Below are 22,943 nucleotides of genomic sequence, written 5' to 3'. Positions count from 1 at the left end.
CCAAAGACAGCCACAGAGGAGAAGCACGTGAAAAAACAAAACATATTGCACTCCCATCATCCTCCACAGAGTGCCTGTGCAAGGAGAACAGAAAGTCAGTTGCCACCTGAGAGAGCAGGAAAAGACCTTAGATACAGTCGAAGCTCCGGGCATGTAAACACAGTGATGCCAGGCGTCCGGTGCGTCAGTCAGAGAGGTGCAGTGACTGTGACAGCTGCTTCTGGCTCGGCTGGGTTTGATGTTCTAGATATCAAAAGTCTGCCTGTAAAGGGAATGGGTAACAATGATGCTGATTGGGTTTATTGTATGTTTGTCCTGCCTAATGAGCATGTGTGTCTCCGCGCTGTCTGGAGAGAACAGACCCAAAGCGAAACTCCTAAACCTTCCTGTGGTTTTATAGCAGAGAGAAACGTCAGGAGACGCTTTTTGAATGAATGTTTTCTTCTCCAGTTTATTTTCTGCTCTGTCCATTGTAGGGCATTAAAAAAAAAAAAAAAAGTGGGGAGAGTGAACCCCACTGGGCGGGGTTTTTGTTTATTCCCCACTTTCTTTTTTTCTCCCCTCTTGCGCCTCCTTCTCCTCTTCTGTGGAGTTTGAGTGGCCACCAGCCAGCTTTTGATTTAAGAAGCATTTGTCTTCCGTGGATGTGAAAAGGGGGCCGTGGCTGATGAACAACTAGTCGGTCTGAGGCGGGTTATTTTGGGCGAGTGTGTGTGCAGAGGCACCTCAAACGGAGAGAGGGAGCGGAGGAGAGCGCACGGTGCACAGACCAGACGCAGAGAGGAGCGGGAGAAAGGCGCACAGATTTCAGTGGCATTCAGTTGGTTTTTGGACGCGCTCAACAGATCTGTACCAGAGAGACAGACACGCATTTAAATGCCTTTTATGGAAATTAGAAGAACTTGAGCGAGCTTACATTTAACAATCGAATGTTTTTTTTTCTTCCTCGCTCCGCAGAGAGACATGCAGCTGCTGACTGAGGCTGCACAGCGCTTTGTAAGTTGAAACCCGGATTGTCCTGTACTGCATTTTGGAGTTATTTTGGAGATTTCTTTTTGGCTGCCACACGAAGGCTACCAGTAAAATGAAAGGAGGATTTCTGACAAGTATGTGGAAAGTTGTGGCTGTTCTCGCGGTGGCGACACAACACGTCACCGGTAAGACACTGAAATACCAGATTCATGAGGAGCAGAAGGTTGGCACGGTTATTGCTCGTTTGAAGGAAGATGTCGCAGATGTTTTGGCTAAACTTCCCAGCTCAGTGTCGCTCCGCTTCAGAGCTATGCAAAGAGGGAGCTTGTCTTTCTTTACGGTGCGCGAGCAGGACGGAGAAATCAGCATCAGGACCAAAATTGACCGTGAGAAACTCTGCGAAAAGAATCTCAATTGTTCGATTCAGTTCGACGTGCTGACGCTCCCCACGGAGCACCTGCAGCTGTTTCACGTCGAAGTGGAAGTGCTGGACATCAACGATAACGTACCCCAGTTCGCCCGCGCCGTCATCCCAATCGAGATTTCGGAGAGCGCGACCGTGGGAGCGCGCATTCCCCTGGACAGCGCCACAGACCCAGACGTCGGAGAGAACTCTCTGTACACGTATGCCTTAGAGCCCAACAACTTCTTCAAGATTGACATCCAGTCCCGGGCTGACGGGGCGAAGTATGCGGAGCTGGTGGTGCTCCGGGAGCTGGACCGGGAGGTGCGCTCCGCGTATGAACTTCAATACACGGCCTCTGACAGGGGCGTTCCCCCGAGAACGGGTTCGACCCTCCTCAAAATCAGTGTCGCCGACTCAAATGACAACAGCCCAATTTTTGACAAGTCATCATATGTCATAAATCTCCTAGAAAACTCACCTGTTGGCACTCTGCTCATTGATTTGAACGCCACTGACGCGGACGACGGCACTAACGCCAAAATAGTCTACTCATTCAGCAGTCACGTGTCCCCCAAAATAATGGAGACATTCAAGATTAACGCTGACAGCGGCCGCCTGACCCTCATCAGGCGCGTGGACTATGAGGCTGTCAACTCTTATGACATTGATGTTCAAGCGCAGGACATGGGTCCCAACTCCATGCCGGCTCACTGCAAGATCCTGGTCAAAGTGGTGGATGTAAACGACAATAAACCAGACATCAGCATCAATCTCATGTCCTCTCAGGGGAACGGGGACGCAGCTTATATATCTGAGGCGTCCCCTTTGGACACGTTTGTAGCTCTGGTGAGGGTGGAGGACTTGGACTCGGGGTTGAATGGAGAGGTCGAGTGTAAACTTCATGGTCAAGGATATTTCAAACTGCAGAAGTCTTATGAGAACAACTACATGATTTTGACCAACGTGTCTCTGGACCGAGAGAAGAGATCAGAGTTCAGTTTGACGGTGGTGGCAGAGGACAGAGGGACCCCCAGTCTGTCTACTGTCAAACATTTCACTGTGCATGTAACAGATGAAAATGACAACCCACCACGTTTTGAGAAGGGTCAGTATGAGATCTTTAAATCTGAGAACAATGCTCCTGGAGCATACCTGACCTCCATCGTGGCCACTGACCCTGACCTGGATGCCAATGGACAGGTGAGCTACTCCATCTTGGAGAACTCTGTTCATGGTAGCTCCATCTCCACCTACGTCACCATTGATCCCTCGAATGGTGCCATCTATGCACTCCGTACATTTGATCGTGAGGACGTTAGTCGCATTTCCTTTGTTGTGCAAGCCAAAGACGCAGGGAAACCACCACAGGTCAGCAACGCCACAGTGATTCTGAATATCCTGGATGAGAATGATAACCCTCCAGTCATCGTGGTTCCCCAACTGTGGAACTTCACTGCTGATGTGCGTGCGTCAAAGTTCACAGAGGCTGGAAACCTGGTGACCGTGGTCAGGGCAACTGATCGTGACACGGGGGTCAACGCTGAACTCATTTGTTCCATCATCAGTGGCAACGAGGAGGGTTTCTTCATTATTGACCCAAGAACATGTGAAATCCATGCCAATGCCAGCCTGGAAAACTTCCCCCATGAGCATGCTGAGTTGACAGTCCTGGTCAGAGATCAGGGACGGGAGAGCCTCAGTGCAAAGGCAGCACTTAAAATCACTCTTTATGACAACATGGAGAACCATGTCCAGGTGATGGACCAGGGGGAGTCTTCCCTCGATGCCTCCCTGATCATTATCATCTCCCTGGGGGCCATTTGCACTGTGCTCCTGGTCATCATGGTGGTGTTTGCTGCACGCTGTAATCGCGAGAAGAAGGACACGAGGCACTCCTACAACTGCCGGGTGGCCGAGTCCACCCACCAGCACCATCCTAAGAAGCCCTCACGCCAAATCCACAAAGGTGACATCACCCTGGTTCCCACGGTGAATGGCACCCTGCCAATCAGAGCTCACCACCGCTCACCTTCAGCCACGCCCCCCATGGACCGAGCCCAGATGGGGAGCCGGCAGAATCACCACAGCCGCCAATCACTCAACAGCCTGGTGACCATCTCCTCCAATCACATTCCAGAGAGCTTTGCCTTGGAACTGGCACATGCAACTCCACCAGTGGAGGTGAGCATACACACACATACACACACACACACACACACCCACACACACACAAGTGAAGTGAATTATCCTCAGAAATGTCAAATATGGTCCCTCAGCCCCTTCCCAAATTTTCTCTTCCTCTCTCACACACACGTAGCAACCATCTCACCCTCACACAGCTGTCCTTGTTTGAGCAAATGAACTCCTCTGTATGTGTGACAGTGACTTAATCAACACGACCCCGCAGTTCAAACTGACTCTCATTAAAAGTAACTGTTGATGATTATAGATGTGTCTTTGTCTTTACCTTGTTTACACCCTGTCATCATTACTTCCGTCATAACCACCACTCACCCCTTAGTCATATGTCTCCATATTCATCTAGACCCCCCCCCATTTTGTTTTTAACATCATCCATTTTGTCTTATCCATTTTCAGCAGCCTCTCCATCATCCATTTTGTGTTTACTCATCCATTATTTTGTCTTCTGTGTTGTCTCTCTTTTTTCCTCCTCAATTTCCCATCTGTTATTCATCCCCCCTGTTCTGTTTCTTTTGTTTGTTTTATTTTGTTTGTTTTGTTATTTTTGGATGTAGCAAGTCTCACAGCTTCTGTCCATGCTCCATCAGGGCCAGTACCAGCCCAGACCCAGTTTCCGTGGCAACAAATACTCCCGCAGCTACAGGTAATTTACCCCTATCCCTCAGCGCCCCTCCCCGTAAAGATTATCTTTTGTTTACGTTTGAAGCCACTTGTTTTTCATTGTGTATTACATGTTTCAACAACCTGTTGTGCAGTTTTTTCTGTCAGTTGCTCAGTTACATGGAGTTCATGCTTTGATGGTGTGTAAATGTATTTTTTCATGATTTAGTTGTTATCACACCGATGTCATTCAGTTCAGAAGTTTGCAACTCATTTGTCTGAATGTTACAACAATTTTCTTGGTACTTCTAAGAAAAAAAAGGGCTTATATTATAAAGTGTGCATCCATCATTGCTGTGATCAGAGTATCTTCTTATGATCTCTGGATGACAGATTTATTGATGCCCCTTGTGGCTGTTATGATAGATTTATTGATGGGATCTACCTGCATGTAGGATTTACGGGCCCAGGCTTGTCTAGATATTTGACAGATTTCAGGAGCAGCCTTAAGTTTGATATGATGGATTTATTCGTCTTGATTGATTCTAACAGCCTGCAAAATACAAAGCCTTCAGCTTTGTATTTGCAAAATGTGAACTTGAGGCATTGTTTTTCAGATAGAGTATCTCCGACTGATTGATGCCAGTGTGTGTTTGCACCATCAGGTATGCATTACAAGACATGGACAAGTTCAGCCTAAAGGACAGTGGCCGTGGGGACAGCGAGGCGGGGGACAGTGACTGTGACATGGGTCGGGAATCCCCCGTGGACAGACTGCTGCTGGGGGAGGGCTTTTCTGACCTGATACATCTCGAAATGCACCATCGACTTCACCCAGGTGGGTTGTTTGTTTGTTTTGATATACTCCATCCATCCTGAAAGTTTCGACACAGCATCCACATTTTCACATGTAAATGCACTTATAAATCATTATCAAAAAATTTACAAAAAAAAGGCAAAAATTACAATAATATATATATATATATTTATTTATATTTATATTCCTTCTTAAAGAATAGAATGTGAGAATTTTTTTTCATGAATAATCAATTCATATCAATGACTAAGTGATGTTTTAAAACAGATCACACACATATATATTTTTATTGTTGTTGCCACTGTGACTGAAAATATCTTTAATTTCTGAAGTATCTCCTAAAAAGAGTATGTGGGAAACCTCCAGAGATGAATATGCTGTGAACACAATCAATAAGATGCATTATAATCTGAAGATATCATTAGGAAATCAAATCTGAATATTTTCTCTATTTAAAAAGTATTTCCCCTGCTCATTTTCCAGTGACTGCCCATTCCAATTGACATGTTTTTGAAAAAAATCCACAATAAAAGCTGTAAATCTTGCATAGGATTTTTTGACATGTATAAGTAATGTAACTTCTCATGATTACTTTAAAAACTTGAAACAAATGATATATTTTCACAATATGATTGATAGGCTAAAACGTGCCTTGCGCTTCCTTCTTCCCTCACAGTCAGCCATGCTTGTTAAAAAAAGGGGGCATGGCTCTACTGCAGTCTGCTTTACATGATGTGGAACACTGTAATTGGCTTACAGACATCCCATCAAATAATTAATTATTTAGGAGTTGTCAGGTGACTGTGAACATGGATCCAAACTTCCTAGAAAAGTAATGTCCATTGGAATGAACGGGGGTTCTGAACGGGTTAATCACTTCTTGCAAAAGTTGTCATGCTTTCTGACAGAATTATTCTCGCTGTGATTGACTTCAAAAGCAAATGTTTGACAAATAGATGATTCTTAATCCTCATAGAAATTAGATGATTGAGCTGTTTGAGAGCCAACTTAGCAGTGAATGAGCTGTCAGACCACACCCAGCCCTCAGAGCACCTCCTGCCTCACACATTTCAGCACCACGGACAGCGTCAGGCCGCAGCCCATTATTAGTGTGTACACCTGCCTATAGAGCCGCTCCATTCACCCTGTTGCCAACACAATCCCCATTGTGCTCAGCCCCATTCTTCCACACAGCCCTCATTTCCACGCTCGTTATCACACTGAGAGAGGTTACAGTGTGTCGCGCTGTTTGTGTTATTGTGTGTGTGTGTGTGTGTGTGTGTGTGTGTGCATGAGTGTGTGTGCGTTATCTGCCCCTAAGTTAGAGTCGTGTCTGTAAAATCCTCCCTGGAGCGGAGATGAGTCGCCTGTCACTCATCGGTATGCGTCTCAGTGTGCTGTTTTTTTTCTCCTTCCTTCTTGTTCTTTTCTTTTCTTTCTCTTTTTTTTCCCCCCGGTGAGTGACAGTGGTGCGCTTTCATGTCTGAACTGAGGAGAATTCATAGTAATTGCTTTTAGAATGATGTTATTCTCTCTCCTTCTCTCTTTCTCTCTCTCTCTACTTACTGTGTCCCTCTCTCGCTCTCTCCTACATGCCTGGAGCTCCTCAGCATCTCTCTCTCCTCTGTACTTGTTAATGTATCCTCTATCTTTATTGAGATAGATAAAGGGAGGGGTGGCGGACATGGACAGTCTCGCTATATCTCTTTTTTCGCCCTCTGAGAAAGACTTAGAGGTGTTGCACCACTCCTACCTCCCTTCCCTTTCTCTATCTCATATGCTAATATGAAAAGGGGAGGGGAAGGAGATAATGGGCCGAGAGGGAGGATTATCCCGGTTTCTCTTCAATAGATTTAATTTGTTTAGATTTTTCTATTTAGATGGCCAAATGTGGCTATTCATGCTAGATATGATAAAAGAACTAAACAAGCAAATCCCTGCTTCAGCCACATAGTCAGGAGATGTGGGCATGCTTGGCAGAGCAGTCAAATATTACATTAACATCTGCCTGTACCACCATTTGGGGGGATCTTGCAATTATTCATTTATTTATCTAGTTTATGCGATTGTTTTCATACCTGGCGCTGCTTGGATATCCGTGCTGTAAGCTGTAAATATCACCAATCTGCTTCTCCAAGCAGGAGTATGAAGAGATCAGGAGAGAAAAATAGAAAACTAATCACTACCAAGCTGGGCTGTGATTTTCATATTAATGAAAGACTGAGGCACTGCGGTGTAAAATATTGAGCAGGTTTGTACATGGACTATTCATAAACCTTTGACTTAAGACATGCTTGGTCCGACTCAACAGCCTCCCTGCCCTTATTTTCATGTTAAAATCAGCACTGTGACCCTCCACTGAACTTTTTGTTTTCAAAGTGAATACTGTCCTTCCCTCCTCACCACAGTCTCAGGGTTTATATTGAGCGTCATTTTACCACATCAACAAATCATTTGGCACCTAATTTCTCCTCTTGTTATTATTGATTGTCGTCACTGTAAGAATTGTAAGGTTATATCTTTATATAACCCTTTATATATCTTATATCTTTATTCGTTATTTATATATTCTTACTCTGTGACAACTCATTATCAATATGTGAGTTTTGTGAGAATTTTTAAAATTTTTTGTAAGTTCTATGCATTTTCGGACTTTCTATTTAGAAAACAAAAAAGTTCACATCATTATTGCTACTTGGGTTAGGGATGGGTTACCCTTTATCTCACACCCTAACCCTAACCCTCTCAGAATGCAGATAGAACCTTATAATTCTGAAGTGCAGCTTTTTTTTATTACATTAAAGAAAAAAAGTCTTTAAAAGTCTCTGCAGCTGGACCTGCTCCTGACTTTTGCTATGTCTTTTTTTTTTTTTCTTAGCTATGAGACTGTGTACAGATGAATGTCGCGTCCTGGGACACTCTGACCAGTGCTGGATGCCCCCCCTCTCCTCGCCGGCTTCCTCTGACTACCGCAACAACATGTACATCCCCGGGGAGGAGTCCTCCCAGCAGCCCCAGATCGATGATGACCAGTCCTCTGTTGACTCGGAGCGCCGCAAGAGCTTCTCAACTTTTGGCAAGGAGTCTGGGAGCGAGGAGGCGGGGACTGGGGGAGTGGTCAGCGGAGGAGGAAGTGATGCTTGTGCGGCTGGAGGAGGGGCTGGCTCCCTCCTCACAGAGATGAACTCTGTGTTCCAGCGGCTCCTCCCCCCTAATATGGACACATATGCAGAGTGCAGTGAAACCAGCCCGCCCTCGACCTCATCCACCTCTGACAGAGGATGCGGGCGCAGTGGCAACAATGCAAGTAACCATAGTAACAATGCTGTTCCTCAGGACAACCGGAGAGGGTTGTTACCAGGTGGGAAAGGTCCCGCTTACCCCCCAGGAGTGGCTGCATGGGCAGCCAACACTCACTATCTAAATCCAGGAAGTGGATCTGTGGGAACCAATCATGTCTCCTCCCCCTCTTCCTCATCCTCCACCTCCACGTCAACCTCCACCAACGGACAGCCGCCACACCTCAAGTGGCTGCCAGCCATGGAGGAAATCCCAGAGAATTATGAGGAAGATGACTTTGACAGTGTCTTCCATCAGGGTCACCAGGGTGCCAAGCGTAGTGAGAGCCGCCATGAGGCTGGCATGGACGCCAGCGAGCTGGTCCACGAGATTAACAAACTGCTGCAGGACGTCCGACAGAATTAGACGGAAAAAAAAAGAGAAGGCATAGCATGGTTTCACATTTCAGCACATCCTGACAAATGCTTGTTCTTTGTGCCAACATATATAAACTTTCTGATGACTGTTTCTTGTTCACTGTAATGCTTGACTTGTTTATTTTACCAAATATCCTCTTCACTGCTGAGCACCGAGAGACTCCGAGAAAAGTAAAACACGGCACTGAAGTTGTGATTGAGGTGACTTAAAGGCATCAAAGCGAGCGCTCCAAGAACAGATTGCTCAGTTGTTATTACACTCTCTCCGAAAGTTGCCTGAATGAGTGATTTCAAACGGAAATCCACCAACAAAAACTGTACCCTTTCTTTATTTGTAATGTTTACAGCAGCGTGAACAGACTCCGCAGGGAGGAACCAACAGTTGTGTGATCTGATTTCTGCTTTCACAGTGTACAGTATTGTACAGTGTCTGTTGAAAAAGCCAAACTCACTTGAATATTGTGCTATGTCTCTTGTTTTGTTATTATGGAATGTAACTGTACAATTTGACCTTTGTATTTAAAAAAAACAAAAAAAAACACTCTTTTTTACTTTACTATATATATTTATATCTGTCAATTTATGTTTGTACATAAAAAGAAAAGAAATGTCTATTTTTTATATTTGTCACTGCATGTCTGAATATCACTTAATGTGTCTCTTTTCCTTGGCAGTGTTTATTTTATAAAAACAACGGTATTTAATTTTGGTATTGAATATGTGTGTGAGTATTAAAAATTATTGCATTACGATGCAGTTCCATGTTGGAAGTTGGTTTTGTATGGTAACATTGTGACCATTGATGATAAATAAAGTGAAGGGTTTCATAACAGGCTGAGAGGGATGATTGGTGCTTGACATTTCCTTTAGTAATTCCATGACCTATTTTCAGTGGTGGTAAAAGTATGCAGATCCTTTACTGAAGTACAAATACCACCCTGTAAAATTACTCTGCTACAGTGCTCCTGCACTGAAAATGTTACATAAGTAAAAGTAATAAAATATAATCAGGAAAATACACTTGGAGTTTTAAATGTAAAAGTATCCAAATGCAGCAAAATTCCTTAAAAAACAACAACAAAAAAACCATGAACTTAAATGTATACAAAAAAGGAAAGAAAACAGCCCCAAATCACAAAAATACTACATAAATAAAAAACACCCAAAAATTTTCTTTCAATTGACTGAATGTTTAATCAACTAATCACTGCAGCAGTACTCACATAAACTGTTTGGTAATTTAATTAATTACAAAGCATCATATTTTGTTAAGTCGTGTTATTCTTTGATGCAAAAATCTGAATTTCTAAAGTAACTAAAGCTTTCAGATAAATGTTGTGCAGTGAAAAGTACAATATTTCCCTCTGAAATGAGGGGGGTAAAAGTAGTTAGATTCCACCGCTGCCGACTTAATTTCTTATGTTTGGGCACTAAGTGCATCAATTTGCCCCCCTGTCTCTTAGCACCCCCTAATGTCCAGCATTAGGACTGCAGCTGCCTCTGTATGCACAGCCAAAGTGTGTTTCGTGCTCTCTGTCAAACCCTTTACATGACTCTGCTAATAAACACGCCATTAGCTGTAAATTTATTCCCAAATGATCTCTTTAGATTAAAATGCATTTAGCCGTTAATTTGGTTTCAGAGTTGGGATTCTCTGTCTCAGCGTCTCTCTCATCCATGGCAGCATCACATTTATGGTAAATATGCTTAGCAAATGAACAGCATGTGATAATAGCTGCACATGATGAGAAATCAAAAGCATGTTATTGTACACAGCAGCCATATGGGCTGCTAATACAATTAAATACAAAGAGTGGAGTGAGCCCCTCCCCTGCCTACACTCACTCCACTGACGGTCAGGAGAAAATAGAACATTGAGTTGTGCTTAAAAGTGAGGAAATTCAACAACAAAGGCTAAACGAAGCAATTAACCTCTTGAGACAGCTTTAACAAGGTAAAGGTTACAATTTGCATATGCACGCACACACACTCACACACATACCACACACTAAGCAGACACCCGCAAAACAAAACCACACTCACTTATAGACACACGTGATAACATACAGTAGACTGACTGATTCATGTGAAAACACACACACACACACACACACACACTATTCCACACACACACACACACACACACACACACACACACATAATTCCACACACACACACACACACACACACACACACACATGCAAACACTTAATAATGAGCTCGTTTGTCTTCATCATTAAAGAGTCTAAGCCTCAATAAACACCATGCACTGGCTGTGCCTGAGTGCTACATGCTAACTTAGCTTAGCCTCCTGTAAGCTTAACTAGCTCAACAGGATCAGCTTTAGTGTTTAGTGCTGGCACATAACAACAAACGTGGTAAGAGAAACATCCAGAAACGTAAATAAAGAATTGGAAAAAATGCAATAAAAATATGAAAAAAATACCATAAAATGTCTATATGTCTTAAAATGAAAGAGCTGACCAGTTTTAAGTGTTCAATTTATTCAGAAATGTGCAAAAGCTGACCGTGTGAAGTATAATATGTGCAACATACAGAGATAATAGATGTGTGTTAAGGCAGCACAGTTCAGCCTGTTTTCATTTCCAGGTCACCAAATGCGGGCAATCTGTTCTGCCTAACAGTGTGCGATGCTGATGCTGAGGGCTGCTTTTGGCATCTTTATGAGACACAAGGAGTCTTAACTAACGCCAGTGTAAACCTATCCATGGCAATATTGATGCTGCAAGCTTCTGTTGTAGAATGAAGAGTGAGAAAGTCTGCAGAGGGGAGATGGAGGGGAGGGGGATACGCTCCTTATGTTTGCACAACACCACATAGCAACCAATGGACCATCGCAGTTAAGATCAGGCAACAAAATCACGGATGGTTCGGTTTAGTCAAAAGAGGCACATGGCTCATGTCCTTCTGTCATGTCATCTATCTATTACATTACGTTTCATCCAGACACTAGAGGGTTCATTTCACAGAGATGCTTAAGGGTGCCTTTGGTGTTGGTATCACATGATGAGGGGTGTAAGAAAGTTTTAGCAACTGATGGCCTGGGATGTCTTTACACCACATCACATGATGTGCATGTAGCAAAGCAGTAGCTAATGGTCAGCTAATATTCAACTCCTTATATTCAAGGGCTCTTGGTCTTGAGATTACAGTGATTTAACTGCTTCAGAGTTATGTAACAGTTAAAAAGGCACTTCATTAAGTTGTATTTCCAATTAATATTTGAGAATTTGTAATTTTCTTTAAAATTTAAGTATTCTGTTGTAAATTTTATCTCAAGGAATTATTTCATTTGCTGTTACTTTTATTTTCCTGTAAAAATAATCCTTTTTGATCTTCATGGCTTTTGTACCTCCTGGGTTTCCATGGCTCCTCCCCTCCCAGTGCTGTTCCGCATTGCCACGGCTAAGTTGTGTGGAGAAAAACAAGCCCCTGCTTTATTTGTTTTTTATGTTGAAAACAGAGTCAATTGAGATGTAAATCTTGGTCTACACAGTTTACTGTAGTTAATATAACGTTGTCCTGTGATTTTGTACTGTTCTGAACAGAAATAGGCTTTGACAGACAAAGTTTTGACAATGTTTTCCTGTAACTTTTTGGGTGGGATTTGTAATTACTTGTGCAGCCAGATGTCACGTGATGAATGTAGAGCTGAGGAGATTTCCACTTTATTCGTGTGTAAAATCTGTTGTTAAGGAGCCAAGGTGCAGAAAGTGGTCTTCCATTAACCCTCAAATACGGTTGATGGAAACATGTTAATTTTAAAAAAACTCCAATTCATTGCAAAAAAGTTTTTAGGCTTACATTCAGGCGATCCGATAAAATCATATCTCGCAAAACCACAACGGAAATACTTTTTTGGCTTTTGTAGGTCACATGATACTACAGTGTTATTGCATCACAAAACTCTTCAAAAATTGAGCAGATAATCCAGTCTTGAACCCACAATTCCTCTCTGAAATCTCTGATCTTTTTGGCATTGAAGGAGGAGTTGAGGAGTCTCACAGCCTGGGGAAAGAAGCTGCTCTGTAGTCTGGTGGTTCTGCAACGGATACTTCTGTATCTTTTTTCAGATGGCAGCAGGATGAACAGACTGTAGCTGGGGTGGCTGCTGTCTTTCAGTACCTTTGGGCTCTGTGCAGACACCTCACTTTACCGAGGTTGCTGATCTGTAGATGGGAACCAGTGATGTTCTGGGCAGCTTTAATTACTTGCGGTAGAGCCTTCCTGTCCTGGGCCATGCCAGTTTGTAGAACATCACCAGTGGAAACAAAGTCATCTCCACATTGTGTTTTATTGAGATTTTCAAAAATATCACTTAAGTTTTGCACAAATCTGTAATGGAAACATGGCTACTTAGACCAAAAGGCAATTCATGTCATTTATGTCTTCTGCAGAGCAATCTAAATGCTGGAAAACAGTCCCTGTGTTAGCCTCCTTCTATACCCTAAACACATCCGTTACAGTAATACTTTGACATTTTTGGAGAAATGCTTAACACATTTGCTGGGCTAGTGGTTTTTGTGTCTTTTGTGTCTAGTGGTCTTTATGCTATGCTCATCTAACTGGCTGTTGCTGCATATCTAGCAGACAAACATAAGAGTGAACTCTATCTCTCCTTCTCAAACTCTACAAGAAACATGTCACACTCTTGCTTTAACTATAACCTCTAGCAATGTGAACCAAGGTGACATGAAACAATTGAAATTTCACAAAGCAGCAAAAGCTGTACAGTATTTCACCAAGTGTGTATGTCATTTCAAAATGAGATTGGCAATGCATGATGGACGATCTTTAGCAACAGGGAATTTCTTTGTCATAGGGTAATGGTGTGTGTAATAGAAAAAAACATACTGGGTGAAAGCTCCACCAGTGCTCATTTATTACCACTCAGGTAATTCATCTGACACAAATACAACAGTGGCAGTGCTATGATGTTGAAATATGAACTCCAGCTTATTGTTGTCTTTGCAAATCCACCATTCAATTGTTTGTCAGCAGCACTCGCCTTTTGCTTACTTTCACTCTGAATCCTGCTCTCCTCCAGCCTCTCTCTCTCCTCCTGCACACCTCCATATCTCACTCTCATCTTCTGGCTATTTCTGTCTGTCCATCTGTCTGTTTGAGACATGCACACACACCCATAAATATTCCCCTTGACACACACATGCACACACACACACACACACACACACACACACACACACTCACAGAGAGAAACCTACACACACATTGAAGTCCCAGCAGCATTCTCAGCTCATATCACAGTCTCACATCCCCAAAGACTTTACAATTTGTAATGCTTCTCTCTCCTTCATCTCATCTGAGCTCATCCTGTCACAGTCTCATTCCTCCCTAACCATTAGCTGAGTAATTGTTTTTTATTACTCTTTTTATATTGAATACAAGATCATCAACAAAATGCATATAGATACATAAAAGATACAAACAAAAATGCATAAATAAGAAGTACATAAGGTGAAAATACAAAAAACTAAAAAAAAAATTTAATACCTTAAATATCTTAATATCCTTTTGTTCTTAACCTTAGCTAGCAGGGTGCTATATTGGCGAAAGTTATTAGTTAAGTACAGGATATTTTCCAGAAATAATAAAAATTTCTTTGTCATACATTTACATTATTTTCAATCTTATCTTGTCTAAAGTGTAACAATGCATCAAAATATATTCATTTCTTTTTTTCTTTTCCTTTTTTTTGAAAACAAAGCTGGCAACATCAGTTCAAAGCATTCTGGTGTACATACACTGAAAAAATTTCCAGCCTACAAAATCACATTTATAATCAATATTCATCTTGCATCTTTCCAACACAAGCATACATTTTATGTCATATCTTGAAGTATACTTGTATACTTTTTTGCTATTTATACAGTACTTATCACAAATTTCCCATGCTTTCTCCATCAGTATATCATTTAATAAGTATGACCACAAATATCTAGATGAAGGGACAGTGACATAATATTTTTGTTAGAGCAATTTTCTCACACAATCTTCAAAATAAACAGGTAGCTGTAAAGCCCCAGAGTTACACAGAAGTATAAGGACACTAAATACTAATTATTATCACCACTGCATAGGGCACACCTCTTAAGCCTTGCTTATTTTTTTCAGCTTGTTTGAGTGAACCCTCCCTCATCATCTCCTCTGCTTCCAAAATGTGCTGATTGTTATGATGACAGGAAATGAAGGAGGTAAGGGCTTGTGTTGTGCAGGGTTATTGGGTATGCTGACATGAAGTCTGCTCTCATCTGAAGTCAAACACACCACGCTGACCCACAGCACACACACAGGGGAACAGGATATTGGCAAGTCTGTAATATAAACAGAGCTCAGGTGTTGTGTCGGCCACAACAAGTCACTGTGATAAAAGTGCCGCCATGGAACGCCTCCTACATCTCATACCTTGTTTCCTGATTGCTGAACGAATTTCATATTAACAGTTTTTAGTCTGGTGATAATTGGGTTTCTGTTCTTTTGTCTTCATTGCAGTCTTGCGTTGCATGGACTTTCTTCTTTGTCAGCCTGTAAATCTTTTGAAGGAGATTTCTGTGCAGCTTGAAGGCATGTCCAGCCTGAGAAACTTCAGTCAGGGCAAAAAACCTACCTGTTAGCTGGTCCCCAATAGCAACTTTTAAACCGAAAACTGGAGAAGGAAAAAAGACAGAGATGAACATGTTTAACATCCAGCTGAAAATGATGAAGAAAATGATGGCTTTGATGGATTGTGGTTTCAAAAATGCTGCTATCAAAAAAAACGTCACACTGGTCATAAATAGCAAAAGTTCTCCTGTTATGTACACAACAAAGGCATCTTCATATTATTGTCTAGACTGGCATGCTTACTTGTTGGCACCACTAGATCTTCTTTTATTTCCTTCGGAAATTCTGCCCATCTCATACATTTTAGTGTCTATGGCACTGTAGCCAAAACTGTAGAAAACGATTATTAATTAATTGTTGAATTCACTTTTAATTTATTCATGTATTTATTTTAATTTATTCAGTTCCACAGACATTATAAAATAATGGCCATAGCTACCATGATATCACCAGTTGGTTTGTGGACTTGAAAGCCTGTAGTTTGGCATATTACCAATCACAATGTTTTTGGGGAGCTGGAAGTGACCATATTTGGACCAGAGGGCGGAGCTGTGGATGAGTTAGGCGTAGATCAAACTCACAGACTGTAGTGACACCTCAAACACAGCAGTCAAATTGCCTGCCCTTAAGCAATTACATGCGATTGCATTTTTACAACTTAATAAAATGTTAATATGATAAACTGTAAATTGACCTGCATTTGTGTAATGCTTTTGTAGTTGTTTTTGACCACGCAAAGTGCTTCCACACCACCGTCACATTCACCCATTCACACACGTGTTCATACACTCGGGGCTGACGCTGCCAACTGCCAGTTCAACAATTCATACACATTCGTGGGAGCAATTTGTAGTTCAGTATCTTTCCCCAGCATACTTTAACATGTTGACTGGAGGATTGAACCACCAACCTACACATGTACAGTTGTCGTGAATGTTGAACCAGCTGTAAAGATGTTGCTTTCTGAGTTTCTGCTATCATAAATTACATGTATTAATTTTATGTCTGTTATTATTGTTATATGTTGTTATCGTTACCATTATTGCTGCTGTGTGTTTCTCACCCTCTCTCTTCCTCCTTCCTCCCTCTTTCTCTTTCCTATATGTCATTTTGTCATCGACTGTAGTTTAATTGTTTTTTAGACCATCTATTGCACGTCTGTTAGTCCTGGGAGAGAGTTCCCTCCTCAGTTGCTCTTGAGGTTTCTGCATTTTTTTTTTTCCTTTTTTTAGGGGGGGGTTTCCTTAGTTAATGTGAGGGTCTAAGGTCAGAGGGATGTTGTATGCTGTAAAGCCCTCTGAGGCCAATTGTGATATGTGATAATGGGCTTTAAAAATAAAATTGACTTGACTTGCTGTTGTAGCGGTTTAAATAGGGGATTGATTAATGTATTAATTAAAATTATTAATTAATCAATTAATTAACTATAACTATAACTCATAATGCAAAATTATGACTCAGAAACATAAATTGGTATAAAGATGAAGTGGAGTAATGGGACTCAACTTCGGCTATCAGGAACAGAAAGTTTACATTAAAAAATAGAGTTTAAAAACCTTGAAGCACCACCCATTAAGATAGAAAGGTTGATAGCCCATTTTGCCTTATAAATTATTCTAGTCTCATCATTTGAAATTTGCTACTGAGTTCTTTTTCCAGGTGTACAGGGACTCAACATTATACACACACATCACAAGATCAAGTGTCTTTATCAATGAAAGGTGTATTAAACTACTCACTACACAGCAAAACTACTCCTAAAACTACAAATGAATGAGTTTAAGAATAAGTATGGATAAATGATGAAACAGTGAATACAGCAAAGATGCAAAGTGAATAAAATGACTAAATGAACAACAAATTAATAAATGAAGCGACACTAAAAATGAGGGGATGAAAACCAGTGAGGAACTGAATTAGGTGTGACATCTGGACTTGATCAGGTGCACTGAAATAGTGCAAGATGATCAAGCAGATGAAAAGTTAAGATTAAAGAAAAGTCAATGTCAAGCCTTCATCAACAGCAGAGAGGCAACCTATCCCATAAAACATTGAAGGAAAAGATAAAGAAGAGGCCTGATCAGAAAATAACCCATAATTGTATTAACGGGAGATCCTGACCTAGGTCTAACACTTCCTATGGGTCCCTATCATTTAAGAGCATCAGCCCCATAAAAGCACAGGAAAGATCGTTTCACATTCCTCAGAAGTCTCGATGCCATGGAAACGGTTTGCTCTGGAAAGTAGCGGTGTGGCCTTTGTGAGATGGGCAGCTCGGTTACACTGGTGCGGTTCCAGTGGCTGGCCTCAGTCGGTTTGAACGTAGCAAACTCTGCTTGAGTTTGATTCCTCCATCTCTGTATCTCCATGAACAGCTGGGTCATCTTCTGACGCCTCATGTGGCTGAGATGAGCTCACGATGACAGCTTATCATGCTTCATCTCATTCAAAGTCTCTCTTTGTCTCACAGTCCCTCCTTTGAGGAGGGGGTGAAGAGGCAAAAGCCCAAAAGTCCAAAAGCGGTTATAACTCCTGTGACAAAGGGGTGTGGTGCTTGACCATCAAAGCGGGAAAAATACATTCCTCCCTTCTATTACTTCTACAGTTTTAACTGTCTAGATCTAATTTCTTCCTAAAGTGTTGATAAAGTTCGCTACAGGCCTTAAAATCTTCAATATTTGAAACCATGACGCTCTCCTATGCTGATCGACCAAACACTGAGAAAACCAAATAATTATTTGGCAGATCATTAACTAAATAAAACAGTATTAAGCACGTGTAACAAACATAACGAACGTGTAAAAATAAGTAAGTGTGATACTATGGTGTCAAAACACTGATATAATTAAAGGTTATTAAAGATCCTATTTGAGTAAAGGTATACAAGTACTAGCATCAAAATATAACAAAGTATGAAAGTACCTAATATGACCAAAGGTCTATCGTCAAAACCTATAATTAGAAAATCACAAGTTACACGATTACAAAACAATACAGCATCTGCACACAACAGGGGTGGGGTGCCGATGCCGTGATTGTGCTTGACGCAAACCTTTACTGCCATTATTATGAGCCACGCCTCCACTACTGTATACACATGAGACTCTTATCAACACCCACAATATTATCATAAAGTGTATTTAGTAATTGCACTGAATGTTTGCTGTCAAATCAATGTGATTGTGCTGCTGATCAGAGCATATTTTTATAACACAATGAACCACTTTCACAATAGACATAAAAGATGATTGTACATGCACTGAAGTCATATGTTGTTTTCTTTGTGAGTGTGTTGTGGAACAATTGGAGACAGGCTTGTCCAGCAGATGGCACTGTGGGACCTGTATTCCAACAGACAGGGACAACAACAGTTAGACCTCCAGATACTGGCTCGCCAACAGCAAAGGCTGCTGAGGAACTGCAGAGAGAGAGAAAGTGCTCAGGCTGACTCATTTTGTCATTCTAATTGCATCCTGGTTCATGCATCTACAGGCTTTTGTCCCCTTTGATTTCATGCTGCCACAACTGGAGAGATGTTAATTTTTTGAGCGAGCATGCACTTGGGCTCGTCATCTCGGCTATAACACATGCATGTGTGTAAATGAGCTTTGTTTATGTGCCTGTGTAAAGCATGTTTGTATGGATCTTTGCGTGTGTGTGTGTGTGTGTGTGTGTACCCTCACCCTGTAATAGTTAGTTATAGTTATCCCCATCCAGCTTCCCATTTAGAATTGGAGAGCAGCCAGTCCCTCACAGACTCCCTCTCCCTTTCACTTTCTCCCCCTCTTCTCTCAGCCATCTCTCTCTCTCTCTATCTCTCTCTCTCTCTCTCTTTGGACAATTGGATTAGTGCAGAGTGATAGAGAGTAAAGACCAAATCTCACTGCAGCAGCCAGTCGCTTGGCCTGATGCCACATCATATAAACACACCCACATACAGTACACATGACTGCTACATAAACACATACACACACAAGCACACACGCAACCACACACACACACACACCTCGCCACTGCTGTCATTCCACCCTGAGGCTAAGCTGGCTAGTTTGATATCCAGATGGCTTAATTACTGTATGCGTATAGACACTCACAGACTAGTGTGTGTGTGTGTGTGTGTGTGTGTGTGTGTGAGAGAGTTTGAATTGGAGGAGACTGTTTTGTAAAGGGTTGTGACTTAATGCTGGGGACAAATGTAAATTATGCAGACGTAAAATTGCATCAGAAAGACTGAATAATACGGATGAGGGTTGAATCTGATGCAGGTTCAGGTTGTTCCTGTGTTTTAAAAATGCATTAAAAAGACACAGAGAGGGAAGAAAGCGCAAAGACTTGTGTTTGTTCTGAAGAAAAACCTTATGAATCAGAACGCCTCACAGGGAGCTGGAGTCCTGGAGTTGCCTGCGGGTCGGCTGCTGTAACCCAATCTGTCACTGAGTGGTTCTTTCACTGGAAAAGGTGACGTGTTCCTGTGGTTTACCATCCATATTTCAAGATAAATCAATGGCTTTTACGGCATCCGTTGTTACAGTTTTAATATTTTGTGATTCATTTGTTAGTATAAAGAAAACAACAACAAAAAAAACCCACACAGGTCTAATAAAGATTTAGCAGCACGTGTTGCTCTCTTTCCTCTCCCCAGAGGTCAACTTTTTAGCTGTGATCTCTGCTGCTGTCTGCAGCCACTCGAGACTTTTAACCTGTGAAGGTCTGGGGAAATGTTATTTGTTAAAGGTAGCTAAAAGAGATAAAAAAATACTTTTACATTTTGAATAAAAAAGGATTAGTCACTTTCTTTTGGAGAATTAGTTAAGAGATTTGATACCACTCTAAAATCTGTGCATTATGAATAGAGCTAAAGTCAAGAGGCGATTAGTTTACGAGCATAAAGACCGTGAGCATGTGGAAACAGCCTGCCAACCTCGGTCTGCAGTACTGTTATGTTCTGTAAGGGTTCCTTGGCCCACTGTGGCACGATAATTCATATCATCACCTTGAGAGGTCGTCATAGTCAGCTAGCACAGACTCTCTCTCAAAGTGAATATATAAACCAATTGAACCACGGTTAAAAAATGTGTGCATACAATATTTAACCCAAATAGGAATAGGTGTTAGATAGAAACCTGTTAAATCATATTAACAGAATGTGCAATTTTTCCAGTATTCAGTATTGAAATGAGGAGACAGATATGTGATTAATGCATACTTAGGAAAAATGGACATTTTATCTGAAAAGACATTCATTTATTTTTCTTTGTTAATGATGAAATCTACTTGGCCTGAAACATCTTTCCATGGTGAAAGCGAGTATCAGTATCAGTTCTGGTCTACTGAGCTGATCGAATCATATGTAGAGGGTTTTCACTTCCTTTTGAGTGGCAGCGTGGAGGTGAGCAGCCACAGTGACGAGTGGTAGCATTGAACTTAACTGAACAGCTACGAAGGTTGATTAAAAGTCAGCTATAGCAGCTGTGATACGTTGTGTGCATACCACTGGAGGTTACTGTCATCACTGGTTGTCGAGGATTTCCTGCATTGATCAGGTCATTTAAGCTATCTGGAGGTGGAGCTTGGATACATGTTAGATGTTTGATGGCAAGCTACAGCCCAATGGAGAAGAACTAGAGACTCAAAAAGACTGAAACCCCAGACTACAAGGATGAATTTTGCAACCTTAAGTAAAAAAGGTATCACCATACTCCATGGTTCAAATTCAAACTTCATAATGCACTGAGGAACCTTTTTTTTTAGTAAGCAAATTTGTATTATTACCAACGTTCATGACATTCTGAGAGAAGTTTTCTCACTTCTGGAAGGGAAAGCAGAAAAGTCCAGTTTCACTTTGATTCTGTACATGAATGAATGGACTAAATGTGTTTTTACAGTTTTTTTTTCAGTTTTTTTTCCTTGGGCAAGATACTGAACTCCAAATTGCTCCTGATGATGCACAATCGGTGTATGAGTGGTGGTCATAATTGCGTATGAATGGTGACACTATGTATGGTAGCCTCAGCCACCAGTGTGCAAATATGTGTGTGCATGTCACATGTAGTGTGAAAGTACTTTGAGCGGTCGAAAGACAAGAAAAGACCCATACAACTGCAGGTCTATTAACCATAAAATCAATCATTTTGAAAATTGCAGTTGATCTATTGGAATAAGGACTGTAACAGTTTGTGTATTTGTAGCAAATGGTCGAGGTAAGGGGTAACAGTACAGTACATGCAGCCACCTGTAAAATACACAGTGTGTAGAAGGATGCTTATAATGCAAAACCAAAGTGCACAAACACAAATTCCATCTGAAAACTATTAGCTGTACATCATCAGCCAAAAAAGCGATTTTTGAAAAGGGGGACAGGGTATCTCGCCTCTAAACTGGGAACAGAGGTAGTAACAGCTCCGAAATGAAGTCTGTATTAAAAAGTAAAGCCGGAGAGATGTGACAGTGGGTGGGAGTGTAACGGGTGCTGTGTGGACCCAGATGCAGTACACCGGTAAACTGGAGTAGTTGGTAATGACGTTTATTAAACCCAGCACAAATCAAACATGCAGCAAGGAGAAGCAGTTCGGCACAAAGTTCGTTCTTCGGGTCGGAACCCCAAACAAAGTCTATGGAGGGCAAACGATGCGAAGAGACGAAGCTTACTGCACCCGGCGTGGGTGAGGAGGAAACCCCGTAGTCCGACGGCTTGACAGCACGTGTGGAGGTACTGTCGAGGAGATGGCGGAAGAGTGGTCGGGGACAGGCGGAGGTTTCGAAGCCAGAGGAGCAGTCCGAGAATGCAGCGGTACCAGTGGGGGTTAAACAGCAGAATCGTCTGAGCCAGACGGAGAAGTCTTTACCAGCGGAGCAGATCAGGAACGCTGAATCAGAACACGTGGTCTGGGACAGAAGGCAGGTAGGTTTTCCGGGGATCAGGCGAAGAGAGCAGGTCGGGGACAGGCAGGGTCGGCTTTGGAAGATCAGGCAGGATAACGCTGGAAAGTCTGGCATAACGCTGAAGAACAATCTGGCGATGAGTGTGTGTGTGGAGGAGGCTTTTATCCTGGGTTGATTACTGATGAGCTGCAGCTGTGAGGTGAGAGAGCAGAGCAGGCAGAGTAGGTGGGTGTGGCCAGCAGGTAGAGTGAGCAGAGGGAGAGTGAGTGGAAAAATACTGGAGGGAGGAGAAGGCAGGGACCGTGACAGGGAGGTGTGATGATTTCATTACATTTTATGTTTGCGACCACACTGTGGGGGATTTAAAAAGCAGCTCTTGGAAATTAGCAGCTAATTCAAAGAAGAACAACTACAGTAAAATGTCCACGAGCTGGGAAAACAATGAGAATCAGGAGCTTCTTAACCTTTGAGCAGAGGACAAGATGAGCCGCCATGTAACAGAGATGGTAAATGACTTTTATTGACATATTATGGGATTGTTTATGTTTAGAAAGTGCTGCCGATGCATATATTATATGTAACACCAGAGGCTGAAACTGTTGTGTTATATGTCACGCCCTCTGATTGTGGGATGCTGCAGTGGAGTTTATAATCACACACTGGTCTGACATGATGCTGCTGTCATTTGGCTCTGTGTAAGAGG

General features: G+C 42.0%; 1 protein-coding gene across 2 annotated transcripts; it reads left to right on the top strand.

The window, feature by feature from the left end:
- Positions 1 to 608: 608 nt before the first annotated feature.
- Positions 609 to 9,247, top strand: pcdh18a (protocadherin 18a). Of its 2 annotated transcripts, none has more exons than XM_042485800.1 (4): positions 609 to 3,559; positions 4,168 to 4,223; positions 4,846 to 5,018; positions 7,876 to 9,247. In XM_042485800.1, exons 1-4 carry the CDS (start codon positions 1,085 to 1,087, stop codon positions 8,700 to 8,702), a joined length of 3,531 nt encoding a protein of 1,176 aa, XP_042341734.1. In that variant the 5' UTR covers positions 609 to 1,084; the 3' UTR covers positions 8,703 to 9,247. The 2 variants fall into 2 exon arrangements, with proteins under 2 accessions (XP_042341734.1, XP_042341733.1); XM_042485799.1 differs by having other exon boundaries at positions 4,135 to 4,223.
- Positions 9,248 to 22,943: the final 13,696 nt, after the last annotated feature.

The sequence above is a fragment of the Plectropomus leopardus genome, chromosome 4, assembly GCF_008729295.1.
Source record: "Plectropomus leopardus isolate mb chromosome 4, YSFRI_Pleo_2.0, whole genome shotgun sequence".
NCBI classification, from domain to species: Eukaryota; Metazoa; Chordata; class Actinopteri; order Perciformes; family Serranidae; genus Plectropomus; species Plectropomus leopardus.
Note: the sequence above shows the minus strand (reverse complement) of the source record. Positions and strands in the feature narration are given on the sequence as shown.